Consider the following 13,792-nt stretch of genomic DNA (forward strand, 5'->3'; position numbering starts at 1 on the left):
GGGTTCGGTCAAAACGAGTTCGGCCGAACCCGGTGAAGTTCGGTTCGCTCATCTCTAAATTCTGACACTCCGTTTGGATGTTTGTAAACAGAAAAGCTTTTCTGTTTACATTCAGTTTGACAGCTCTTGCGCGAATCACGCAGTTCGCACGGAAGTGCTTCCGTGCGGCATGCGTGGTTTTCACGCACCCATTGACTTCAATGGGTGCGTGATGCGCGAAAAACGCACGATTATAGAACATGTCGTGAGTTTTACGCAACGCACTCGCGCTGGGCAAAATTCACGCATAGTAGTTATATTCTTGTGTATAGGGGCAGTATTATAGTAGTTATATTCTTGTATATAGGGGGCAGTATTATAGTAGTTATATTCTTGTATATAGGAGCAGTATTATAGTAGTTATATTCTTGTATATAGGGGGCAGTATTATAGTAGTTATATTCTTGTATATAGGGGGCAGTATTATAGTAGTTATATTCTTGTATATAGGGGGCAGTATTATATTAGTTATATTCTTGTATATAGGAGCAGTATTATAGTAGTTATATTCTTGTATATAGGGGGCAGTATTATAGTAGTTATATTCTTGTATATAGGGGGCAGTATTATAGTAGTTATATTCTTGTATATAGGAGCAGTATTATAGTAGTTATATTCTTGTGTATAGGGGCAGTATTATAGTAGTTATATTCTTGTATATAGAGGGCAGTATTATAGTAGTTATATTCTTGTATATAGGAGGCAGTATTATAGTAGCTATATTCTTGTATATAGGGGGCAGTATTATAGTAGTTCTATTCTTGTATATAGGGGGCAGTATTATAGTAGTTATATTCTTGTATATAGGGGCAGTATTATAGTAGTTCGATTCTTGTATATAGGGGGCAGTATTATAGTAGTTCGATTCTTGTATATAGGGGAGCAGATTATAGTAGTTATATTCTTGTATATAGGAGCAGTATTATAGTAGTTATATTCTTATATATAGGGGGCAGTATTATAGTAGTTATATTCTTGTATATAGGGGGCAGTATTATAGTAGTTAGATTCTTGTATATAAGGGGCAGTATTATAGTAGTTATATTCTTGTATATAGGGGGCAGTATTATAGTAGTTATATTCTTGTATATAGGGGGCAGTATTATAGTAGTTATATTCTTGTATATAGGGGGCAGTATTATAATAGTTATATTCTTGTATATAAGGGACAGTATTATAGTAGTTATATTCTTGTATATAGGGGTAGTATTATAGTAGCTATAGTCTTGTATATAGAGGCAGTATTATAGTAGTTATATTCTTGTATATGGGGGCAGTATTATAGTAGTTATATTCTTGTATATAGGAGCAGTATTATAGTAGTTATATTCTTGTATATAGGAGCAGTATTATATTAGTTATATTCTTGTATATAGGGACAGTATTATAGTAGTTATATTCTTGTATATAGGAGCAGTATTATAGTAGTTATATTCTTGTATATAGGGGGCAGTATTATAGTAGTTATATTCTTGTATATAGGGGGCAGTATTATAGTAGTTATATTCTTGTATATAGGAGCAGTATTATAGTAGTTATATTCTTGTGTATAGGGGCAGTATTATAGTAGTTATATTCTTGTATATAGGGGGCAGTATTATAGTAGTTATATTCTTGTATATAGGAGCAGTATTATAGTAGTTATATTCTTGTATATAGGGGGCAGTATTATAGTAGTTATATTCTTGTATATAGGGGGCAGTATTATAGTAGTTATATTCTTGTATATAGGGGGCAGTATTATAGTAGTTATATTCTTGTATATAGGAGCAGTATTATAGTAGTTATATTCTTGTGTATAGGGGCAGTATTATAGTAGTTATATTCTTGTATATAGGGGGCAGTATTATAGTAGTTATATTCTTGTATATAGGAGCAGTATTATAGTAGTTATATTCTTGTATATAGGGGGCAGTATTATAGTAGTTATATTCTTGTATATAGGGGGCAGTATTATAGTAGTTATATTCTTGTATATAGGGGGCAGTATTATATTAGTTATATTCTTGTATATAGGGACAGTATTATAGTAGTTATATTCTTGTATATAGGGGCAGTATTATAGTAGTTAGATTCTTGTATATAGGGGGCAGTATTATAGTAGTTCAATTCTTGTATATAGGGGAGCAGATTATAGTAGTTATATTCTTGTATATAGGAGCAGTATTATAGTAGTTATATTCTTGTATATAGGGGGCAGTATTATAGTAGTTAGATTCTTGTATATAAGGGGCAGTATTATAGTAGTTATATTCTTGTATATAGGGGGCAGTATTATAGTAGTTATATTCTTGTATATAGGGGGCAGTATTATAGTAGTTAGATTCTTGTATATAGGAGACAGTATATAGTAGTTATATTCTTGTATATAGGGGCAGTATTATAGTAGTTATATTCTTGTATTTAGGGAGCAGTATTATAGTAGTTATATTCTTGTATATAGGGGCAGTATTATAGTAGTTAGATTCTTGTATATAAGGGGCAGTATTATAGTAGTTATATTCTTGTATATAGGAGCAGTATTATAGTAGTTATATTCTTGTATATAGGGGCAGTATTATAGTAGTTATATTCTTGTATATAGGGGCAGTATTATAGTAGTTATATTCTTGTATATAGGAGGCAGTATTATAGTAGTTATATTCTTGTATATAGGAGGCAGTATTATAGTAGTTATATTCTTGTGTATAGGCGGCAGTATTATAGTAGTTATATTCTTGTATATAGGAGCAGTATTATAGTAGTTATATTCTTGTATATAGGGGGCAGTATTATAGTAGTTATATTCTTGTGTATAGGCGGCAGTATTATAGTAGTTATATTCTTGTATATAGGAGCAGTATTATAGTAGTTATATTCTTGTATATAGGGGGCAGTATTATAGTAGTTATATAGTTGGCCAGAGAACTTCTCACTATAAAGGGGTAGAAGACCTATAAGGAGCCACAACTTGAAAGTTTTCGTCATATAACCGTATTTTGTAGGCAGTGTCATGCCATTGTCAAGCTACCTGGTGCTGTCTGTTTTTGGAGGAGCATGGCTGTAAGAGCGCATGGAATTGTTTTTAGTGACCACCAGGCCTCTGCCCATGTTACAGAAATCAGGAATATGAATGAACTGCCACCATGTTATTCTCGGCCCTGCGTGTGTCTGGTGTTATACCACAATGTGCTGTTATTAATTCTGAGCTGGGCCGTGTGCTCGGCGGTTTGCGCAGAGCCTGTGTTCCAACCGCAAGATGGACGGAAAAATGTCAACCTGATGCTCGGCGACTTGTTAGCACTGTGTTCAAATGTCAGCAAAACCACAAAGGTCTGGATTTCATTTCTTTCTTGGCCACAGAAGGATTTAGAGGAGGAACAGGGCGGACAAAGGGCAGGCTGGAGGGATAGGGAGAAAATTATGGACAGAATAGTGCCTCTCTCGTTATACACCGCCTTTAATATTTTTACAAGTGACTAGACTTTAGTACACATATATATATATATATTATAAAAAATCACTGTAAAATATTTGTAGCTCCATGACAACAAATCGGCTTAACTTTTCCTAAAGAATGAGCAATTCGGACGTCTCCATTTTAATAAATACTTGCCTTTCCTACGATCCCCATGCATCTTTTCTTTTTAGCACTCTGTGTTGTGCCTCTTGGTAATATATGAATATACTGACCACCTGGACGTTACTATTCCCCTTGTCAATAGGGCGTGCCCTTTTACTGTCATATTGGTAGGGGCACACTGACCATGAGAATGGTAAAGGCACTTTACATAAGACTTACAGTAGTTTGTCTTTTAAAGAGGCTGTCACCAGATTATAAAATCCCTATCTCCTATTGAATGTGATCGGTGCTGCAATGTAGATAACAGTAACATTTTTTTTTAAACTATAATTTTTGCCCAAGTTATGAGCAATTTTATATTTATGCAAATGAGCTTTTCAATGGACAACTGGGCGTGATTTCTCGTTTTACCAACTGGGCGTGTATTGTGTTTTTACCAACTGGGCGTGTATTGTGTTTTTACCAACTGGGCGTTGTGAATAGAAGTGTATGACGCTGACAAATCAGCGTCATACACTTCTCATTGTTCCCAACCAGCTTCTTTCACTGCAGACACACAGCGTGACGTCACCCACAGGTCCTTCAACCTTGGCGTCGGAAGAGAGAAGACACATCAGCTCCAGGCGTCAGAGGGTACAGTTGAATCTGCAGCAGCATCACCGTGTCAGGTAAGCATAGCAAACTCCCTAGAGACGAGCATATTACCCTCTCGGACGCCTGGAGCCGATGTATCTTCTCTGTCCGACGCCAAGGTTGAAGGACCTGTGGGTGACGTCACGCTGTGTCTGCAGTGAAAGAAGCTGGGTGGGAACGATGAGAAGTGCATGACGCCGATTTGTCAGCGTCATACACTTCTATTCACAACGCCCAGTTGGTAAAAACACAATACACGCCCAGTTGGTAAAAACACAATACACGACCAGTTGGTAAAACGAGAAAACACGCCCAGTTGTCCATTGAAAAGCTCATTTGCATAAATATAAAATTGCTCATAACTTGGACAAAAATGATCGTTTTTAAAAAAACAAAAAACTTTGCTGTTATCTACATTGCAGCGCCGATCACATTCAATAGGAGATAGGGGTTTTATAATCTGGTGACAGCCTCTTTAAGGTCAAGTGTCCCAATAATGCATCCCAGTCCTGAGTGCTATAATATTACATGATGTTGTGAGCCCATCTTGTCAATCTAGGGGGTTAAATCTCATAATAAAACAGACCGTAGGCCCACACACAGAAATTTGTAACCCGATTGCCCCTTATTGTCTGGAAAGGAGGGGAGGACAAGAGGATTCCCTTGTTAAACTTTCTTCTACAGTAGAACGAAAAAACAAGACAATCCATTCACAAACCTAAAAATTGGTTCAGAAAGGAGGGGGCTGGGCGACCCTTGTGGTATAATACGCAGCAGAGTGCATGAAAACATAGGCAAGGGACTCGTGCACTCTTCTAAAATGTTTTGTCAGTACATTACAATATAACCCCCCCCCCCTTATGGGGGGACAATTACCCATTCAGTAATTTTAACCACAAATCAACGAGTAAAGAATGTGACGGCGGTTTATTTGAAGAGATATTAGTGTCATTAACTGTACATAGCTTCAGGTGGGACAGCAGATGTACAGGCTCGCGGCGGTCTCAACGGCTTGGCCAAGGGGGGGGGGGGTGTCTGCGACCTACAAGCTTGTCTTATTGTGCCATGAGGATGTAGATAAGAAGGGGACAAGAAAAAGCTGCTAATAAGGGGAAAATCCTGAAGGATTTGAGGTCGGTGGGATACTTATGGCAAAATAAATGATATATTATACATGAATTAAAGGGCTCATCCAATCTCATTAAAATAAAAAATTAAAAGGGTACTCCCACCTTAGACTTTTTTGACACACCTAGAATGGTCTGATAGATGCGGATCCCAGCTCTGGGACCTGTACCTATATCTAAAAAAAAAAAAAAAAAAGGCGTCATTCACCTCTGATTACCCGGAGAGGTGGCTGGCCGTCACATTCAGGCAGTAACTGAATGGAGAGGTGGCTGCACATGTTCACCTCTCTCATTGATCCCTATAGAAATTCCGAAAACAGCCGGTTCTGCTTGCTCCTATTTCTGTAATTCCAATAGGAATCAATGTAGAGAGAAGGCATGTGCATCCTACCCTTCATTGACACTCTCTGCCTGATTGTGACGGTCACCTGAAGTGCAGAAAGGTGCAGGTAAGAGAGTTGGGACTCTCATCTTTCAGACATTTATGGCATATCCAGGGGACATGCCATAAATGTCTAAGGTGGGAATACCCCTTTAATCATTATATAATGAAAGGTTCTGAATAGTGGTTTCAATTCTGCAGCATTTTCAATACGTCTGTTTGCTGTCAGTGGATGAGAACATTACTGCTTACATTTAGAACACAACCAATACTTCACAGCTGAGGGTTTGCTACACCTCTGTAAGGAAACAGTCTAGGCTCCAAAATGATGCATTCCACCTGCGCTGATTAATTGTAGCAAACTGTCAGGATAGGAGAGAGATTTGTTCTGCTTTTTTGATGCAGAAGATTGTCCACACTGGATACAATTGCAGCAAACTCTCAGCTGTTACAAGTATTTATTATAGATAGACAGACGGACGGACGGACGGACGGACAGACAGACAGACAGACAGACAGACAGACAGACAGACAGACAGACAGACAGACAGACAGACAGCCAGCAGCTCAAGCAGTTTTAATAAAAATAAAATAAGTGCTGAACAAAAGGATTCTTGCCTCATACATAGTATACATATCACACCACACACGCACTCTATGCAGCCTGTATCTTCCCTTAGGAAATTGCCTTCATTTTCCAGTCTTGAACAAATCAAACACATCACTGTCACTCCCTGCAGCAATTAACAAATTCCAGACAAATATTATTGCAAAAATTATTTTCAATAGGGTCCCTACTAAGGCAAATTCCGTAAGATGTGAATACTGCCTGGCGGCGAGCACAAACTTGTGGGGGCATCTAAAATGAAGTGTAATTATATTTACATGCATATTTCATACATTACATACAAAACACATGTGCAAAAGAGGTCAATGTGTACATGTGCTGGAATACAGATACACATGGGACGAGGGAAGTGGTGACGATGTATGGCACAAGTTATTTCATTTTTCTTTGTATCAGGGCACCATTAATTTGTGTGTGTATCTAGTATTGTATGTATGACTACATAGTTAGTGTGTACGTGTGTGTCCATGTATGTTGTGAGCATGTGTATGAGTCAATCAATGAATGTGGTCAATGCACTTAAAGCCTTTTCTGTAGGGGGCAGTATTATAGTAGTTATATTCTTGTATATAGGGGTCAGTATTATAGTAGTTATATTCTTGTATATAGGAGCAGTATTATAGTAGTTATATTCTTGTATATAGGGCACAGTATTATAGTAGTTATATTCTTGTATATAGGAGCAGTATTATAGTAGTTATATTCTTGTATATAGGAGCAGTATTATAGTAGTTATATTCTTGTACATAGGGAGCAGTATTATAGTAGTTATATTCTTGTATATAGGGAGCAGTATTATAGTAGTTATATTCTTGTATATAGGAGCAGTATTATAGTAGTTATATTCTTGTATATAGGGAGCAGTATTATAGTAGTTATATTCTTGTATATAGCAGCAGTATTATAGTAGTTATATTCTTGTATATAGGGGCAGTATTATAGGAGTTATATTCTTGTATATAGGAGCAGTATTATAGTAGTTATATTCTTGTATATAGGAGCAGTATTATAGTAGTTATATTCTTGTATATAGGAGCAGTATTATAGTAGTTATATTCTTGTATATAGGAGCAGTATTATAGTAGTTATATTCTTGTACATAGGGAGCAGTATTATAGTAGTTATATTCTTGTATATAGGGAGCAGTATTATAGTAGTTATATTCTTGTATATAGGAGCAGTATTATAGTAGTTATATTCTTGTATATAGGGAGCAGTATTATAGTAGTTATATTCTTGTATATAGGGAGCAGTATTATAGTAGTTATATTCTTGTATATAGGGAGCAGTATTATAGTAGTTATATTCTTGTATATATGAGGAGTATTATAGTAGTTATATTCTTGTATATAGGGGGCAGTATTATAGTAGTCATATTCTTGTATATAGGGGCAGTATTATAGTAGTTATATTCTTGTATATAGGGAGCAGTATTGTAGTAGTTATATTCTTGTATATAGGAGCAGTATTATATTAGTTATATTCTTGTATATAGTAGCAGTATTATAGTAGTTATATTCTTGTATATAGGGGGCAGTATTATAGTAGTTATATTCTTGTATATAGGGGGCACTATTATAGTAGTTATATTCTTGTATATAGGGGGCAGTATTATAGTAGTTATATTCTTGTATATAGGAGCAGTATTATAGTAGTTATATTCTTGTATATAGGAGGCAGTATTATAGTAGTTATATTCTTGTATATAGGGGGCAGTATTATAGTAGTTATATTCTTGTATATAGGAGGCAGTATTATAGTAGTTATATTCTTGTATATAGGAGGCAGTATTATAGTAGTTATATTCTTGTATATAGGGGCATTATTATAGTAGTTATATTCTTGTATATAGGAGCAGTATTATAGTAGTTATATTCTTGTATATAGGGGGCAGTATTATAGTAGTTATATTCTTGTATATAGGGGGCACTATTATAGTAGTTATATTCTTGTATATAGGGGGCAGTATTATAGTAGTTATGTTCTTGTATATAGGGGCAGTATTATAGTAGTTATATTCTTGTATATAGGGGGCAGTATTATAGTAGTTATATTCTTGTATATAGGGAGCAGTATTATAGTAGTTATATTCTTGTATATAGGAGTAGTATTATAGTAGTTATATTCTTGTATATAGGAGGCAATATTATAGTAGTTATATTCTTGTATATAGGGGGCTGTATTATAGTAGTTATATTCTTGTATATAGGGGGCACTATTATAGTAGTTATATTCTTGTATATTGGGGCAGTATTATAGTAGTTATATTCTTGTATATAGGAGTAGTATTATAGTAGTTATATTCTTGTATATAGGAGGCAGTATTATAGTAGTTATATTCTTGTATATAGGGGGCAGTATTATAGTAGTTATATTCTTGTATATAGGGGGCACTATTATAGTAGTTATATTCTTGTATATAGGGGGCAGTATTATAGTAGTTATATTCTTGTATATAGGAGTAGTATTATAGTAGTTATATTCTTGTATATAGGAGCAGTATTATAGTAGTTATATTCTTGTATATAGGGGGCAGTATTATAGTAGTTATATTCTTGTATATAGGAGCAGTATTATAGTAGTTATATTCTTGTATATAGGAGCAGTATTATAGTAGTCATATTATTATACACTAGATATATATATATATATACATACATACATACATACACACACACACACACACACACACACACACACACACACACACACACACACACACACTATATACACTATACTTCGGCTCTTTTCACACTTGTGTCATGGGTTTCACTTTACATTAAAGCACAGCCGGATCCGTGGCACGCTGGATACAACCAGCAGCTGATAGACCCCATTGGCTTACAATGTAGTCTGTCAGGTTCAGCTGACGTGTCTGTCGTTTTGAGGGGGAAAAAAGGGTCCGTAGGCGGATGTGAACACAGGCTTATCAATTTATTCCTTATTCTCTAACGTAAGAGCAGAACTGGTGAGAGGAGGGGGCAGTGCGGTACTGAGAAAACCATGTCCTTATTGTGGCTCTAGAGCAGGGGTGGGCAAACTTTTTGACTCGCGGGCCACAATGGGTTCTAAAATTTGACAGAGGGGCCGGGCCAGGAGCATTTGGAGGGAGTGTTTGGGCCGGATATACTAAAGCATTAAATGTAGTGTGTGCAAACCTCATAGCACAGTAAGAACACTACAACCCAATTTATTAACTGTCTTTCAAATGTGAAAAATAGCCCTTATCAGTTAATAAATTTGTCTCAAGGAATATGCAAGATATGGCATTTACATACTATTTCGCAGATACTGGGAGGAGGAAATGTAAATAGATTAAAATAACATACGCACTGTGATTTATCAAGAAAAAAGTTCTGTTGACTCTGTAAATTAGCTGCCAACCTCTGAGCAGTAGCCGCCCGTTCTTGTGTTGACTGCTTGCTAGCATAGTTTGCATGCTTCGTGGCAAAGTGACGGCTGATATTGTACTCTTTGAAAACCGAAGGGCTTAATGGTGACGTGAAACGAAGTGAAAATTAAAGTGAAATAAAGAGAAATACGCGCCACATTAACCCCTTAATGACCGGGCCATTTTGCACGTTAATGACCAAGGATTATTTTTTGTTTTTCCACGGTCGCATTCCAAGAGTCGTAACTCTTTTTTTATTCCGTCGACATAGCCGTATAAGGGCTTGTTTTTTGCGGGACGAGTTGTATTTTGTAATTGCACCATTTTTAGATGCTTACAATATATTGATTAACTTTTATTAACTTTATTTTAGGAGAGAATTGAAAATAAGCAGCTATTCCAGCATTAATTTTCACGTTATAAATTTACGCCGTTTACTATGCAGCGTAAATAACATGTTAACTTTATTCTATGGGTCGGCACGATTACAGGGATACCAAATGTGTAAAGGTTTTATATGTTTTTTCTACGTTTGCACAATAAAAACCCTTTTAGAAAAAAATTACTTGTTTTTGCATCGCCGCATTCCAAGAGCCGTAACGTTTTTATTTTTCCGTCGATGTGGCCGTACGTGGGATTGATTTTTGCGGGACAATGTGTAGTTTTCATTAGTACTATTTTGGGGTACATGGGACTTATAGATGAACTTTTATTTTATTTTTTATGGGGGGAATGGGAGAAAAGAGAGAATTTTGCCGTTGTTTTTTGCGTTTTCTTTGGACGCCGTTCATCCGGCGGTTTAATTAATGTGTTCATTTTATTGGTCAAGTTGTTACGATCGCGGGGATACCATATATGTGTATGTGTGATTTGTTTTGACCGTTTTATTAAATAAAACCACTTTTTGGGGCAAAAAAGTAGTTTTATTTGACTTTGACTGTAATTTTTTTTATTTTTTTTTTCACAAACTTTATTTAACGGTTTTACTTTTTTTTTTTTAGTCCCACCAGGGGACTTCACTATGCGATGTGCCGATCGCATATATAATGCTTTGGTATACTTCGTATACCAAAGCATTATTGCCTGTCAGTGTAAAACTGACAGGCAACCTGTTAGGTCATGCCTCTGGCATCGCCTAACAGGCAGATGCTGAAGACAGACCTGGGGGTCTTTGTTAGACCCCCGGCTGTCATGGAAACCCGACGGCGACCCGCGATTTGTTTGCGGGGGCGCCGATCGGGAGACAGAGGGAGTTCCCCCCTCTGTCAAACACATTAAATGCCGCTGTCACTGTTGACAGCGGCATTTAATGGGTTAAACTGCCGGAATCGGCGCGTGCTTCGATTCCGGCAGTTGCAGCAGGAGCCAGGCTGTGTATAACAGCCGTGCTCCTGCCGCTGATCGCGTGGGTAAACTGTCAGTACCCGCGCGATCACAGGACGGATATATCCGTCCTCCTGCGCGAACTAGCAGCTGCTGAGGACGGATATATCCGTCCTTCGGCGTTAAGGGTCAACGGTCAATGTGTTTTGAGTGCGCCATCTATTGGGAAAACGTGGGCATTGCAGGGAAAGGGGAAAAAAAAGGAGGTTTTTACTATTATTTGGACAAGTTCGGCGGGCCGGATTAAAAAGCCTAACGGGCCGTATGTGGCCCGCGGGCCGTAGTTTGCCCATGTCTGCTCTAGAGTCTGCACCACTGTTCATCCAATAGAAATGTCCCACTTTGACTTGTAGCATACGCTTTATACAGATAGTCGCTTAACGTCAGAGCGCACTGCCAGATGTTTCTATTGGACAAGCAACAGATCTGATTACACTGCAATGCTGGATTCTATTGGACGATGCCGGCAGCTAAACCTGTAATATCTATGGGGGAGGGGCAGAATAAATTTCACTGGTGTTTCCTGGAGAACATTTTAGAATGTTGGCAGATTCTGTTTCTCTGCACTTCTTGTGATGTCACCTGGAGACTCGGAGCGTAATGTTATAATGAAGGGTGTGGCCCGTAATCTGGAGGTGCTCCGGTTGCACATAATGGCCATCATGTTGTGACATCATGAAGTTTATAAATTGGGGTCACACATTGACCGCGGTGTCAGTTTTTCTCTTGCTGGCTCTCATCATGGACGCGTCTCGGAAGAGGAGGAGGTTGAGGATGATGCGGATGTTTCCAAGGATGAGGACGATAGAGAAGATGGAGGTTGGCGGACGCCAGTTTCCAGATGATGTTGAGATGGAGGACGTGGAGAATGAAGATGAGGCAATGGAAGTTGGCGGACGCCAATTTCCAGATGATGTTGAGATGGAGGACGCGGAGAATGACGATGAAAAGATGGAAGTTGGCGGATGCCAATTTCCAGATGATGTGGAGATGAAGGACCTTTTGGGGGGTACAGTTAACATCAGGGCCCCGAACCCCCGAAAGAGAAAGTGGTCATTTTAGTTCCATCTGCCACTTGGGGCCCAATTACCATCAGGGCCCCTGACCCCCGGGAGAGAAAGCGGCCATCTAAATTTCATCTGCCGCTCTAGGCCCATTTACCATTAGGGCCCCAAACCCCCGGAGAGAAAGCGGCCATGTTAATTCCATCTACCGCTCGGGGCCCATTTACCATCTTTAGGTGAGGTAAGTGCCGTCCGCTGATGATCTTCTCACCTCACATCTCTTCTACAGCCGCCTGGACACTGAATTTCTCATTTTTTTGCAGTTGTCACCCCAACATCGTGGCCTTTACCACCTAAACCATCTGAAATTCCCATTCAGACTCCTCCAGTGCGGAGAATCAGTGATGAGCAGAACAGAAGCGAGATCCGGTAAGTCTGACGTCTTCTGTTCCGTCTTCTGTTCCGTCTTCAGCTTCTCCTTGTGGTGAATGTTTTGTCAATTCTTTTTTTCTTATTTGGATTTTTTTCTTTTCTAGGATCCGACTACAAAAAATATAAAAAATATCCCGGTCCCTTCTCATCCAGGACTGAGCTGTGTAAGGGTGGACTAGCTGCTCCCCCTCTTCATCTCACCATTCATCGCATGTTAAAGGGCCGGAGCCACAGAAAACTGCACAGCAATTCTACCAGATTCTAGAATAAACAAATTATTTTTTTTATAACCTTTTAGCGTATTTTTAAAAAAGTTAAATTGGGCAATCATCCAGGGAGTCTGTGTAATACGGGGTCCCTAAAGGTGCATTCACACTTGGTAGTTTTTATGTGTTTTCAGATGTAATTTATAGAAACATGGCAACAAAATAAAAATTGCAGCAATTTATGCTTCATTATGGGAAATAAAATAAAAAATACAGTTTTATGAAACCACTGCTTAGAAGCAGAATTAAAAACTTTAAAAACCCAGCAAGAGTGACTATACACTCAAGGGTTTTTTGACACCATCAATATTTAATTAGTGGGGGTCCATATTCAGGGATCCCTATGATTAGCTGAATAAATGGGGGCATTGCGTGCCCATTATTGTTTACAGGAGTATAGCGCCCAACATATGTAAGTAGCCGTGACTGGTACTGCAGCTCAACCTCATTCACTGAAAGGAACGGAGTTCCAGTGAACTGCAGTACCAGAAATGGCCACTACTATTTGTACAGCGCTGTACCTCTGTAAATAATAAAGGTAACGTAGCACTCACAGTAGTACTGGACCCCTCATTCTACTGATCGGCGGGTTCTTTGTGGTGATATCTCAGTATATTTATATTCAAATTTTCTACATAGAGGCAGTATTAAAGTAGTTATATAATTGTATATAGGGGGCAGTATTATAGTAGCTATATTCTTGTATATAGGAGCAGTATTATAGTAGTTATATTCTTGTATATAGGGGCAGTATTATAGTAGTTATATTCTTGTATATAGGGAGAAGTATTATAGTAGTTATATTCTTGTATATAGGAGACAGTATTATAGTAGTTATATTCTTGTATATAGGAGCAGTATTATAGTAGTTATATTCTTGTATATAGGGTCAGTATTATAGTAGTTATATTCTTGTATATAGGAGGCAGTATTATAGTAGTTATA

At 37.8% G+C, this 13,792-nt stretch overlaps 1 protein-coding gene and 1 long non-coding RNA gene across 2 annotated transcripts in view; one reads left to right on the forward strand and one right to left on the reverse strand.

Annotated features, from left to right (window-relative positions):
• Positions 1–5,448: 5,448 nt before the first annotated feature.
• The window catches only part of STX8 (syntaxin 8), a 244,015-nt gene continuing 235,671 nt past the window's right edge, over positions 5,449–13,792 (reverse strand). Inside the window, exon 8 of the mRNA XM_075845250.1 lies at positions 5,449–5,537. Coding sequence (XP_075701365.1) covers positions 5,449–5,537 — 89 coding nt within the window. The remainder of the gene's footprint in view (positions 5,538–13,792) is intronic.
• LOC142665922 (uncharacterized) lies at positions 11,660–12,833 on the forward strand. The gene is made up of 3 exons (XR_012851598.1): positions 11,660–12,390; positions 12,473–12,578; positions 12,686–12,833. It is a non-coding gene; the product is annotated as an uncharacterized LOC142665922 (long non-coding RNA).

Source organism: Rhinoderma darwinii, chromosome 13 (assembly GCF_050947455.1).
Source record: "Rhinoderma darwinii isolate aRhiDar2 chromosome 13, aRhiDar2.hap1, whole genome shotgun sequence".
Classification (NCBI taxonomy): Eukaryota; Metazoa; Chordata; class Amphibia; order Anura; family Rhinodermatidae; genus Rhinoderma; species Rhinoderma darwinii.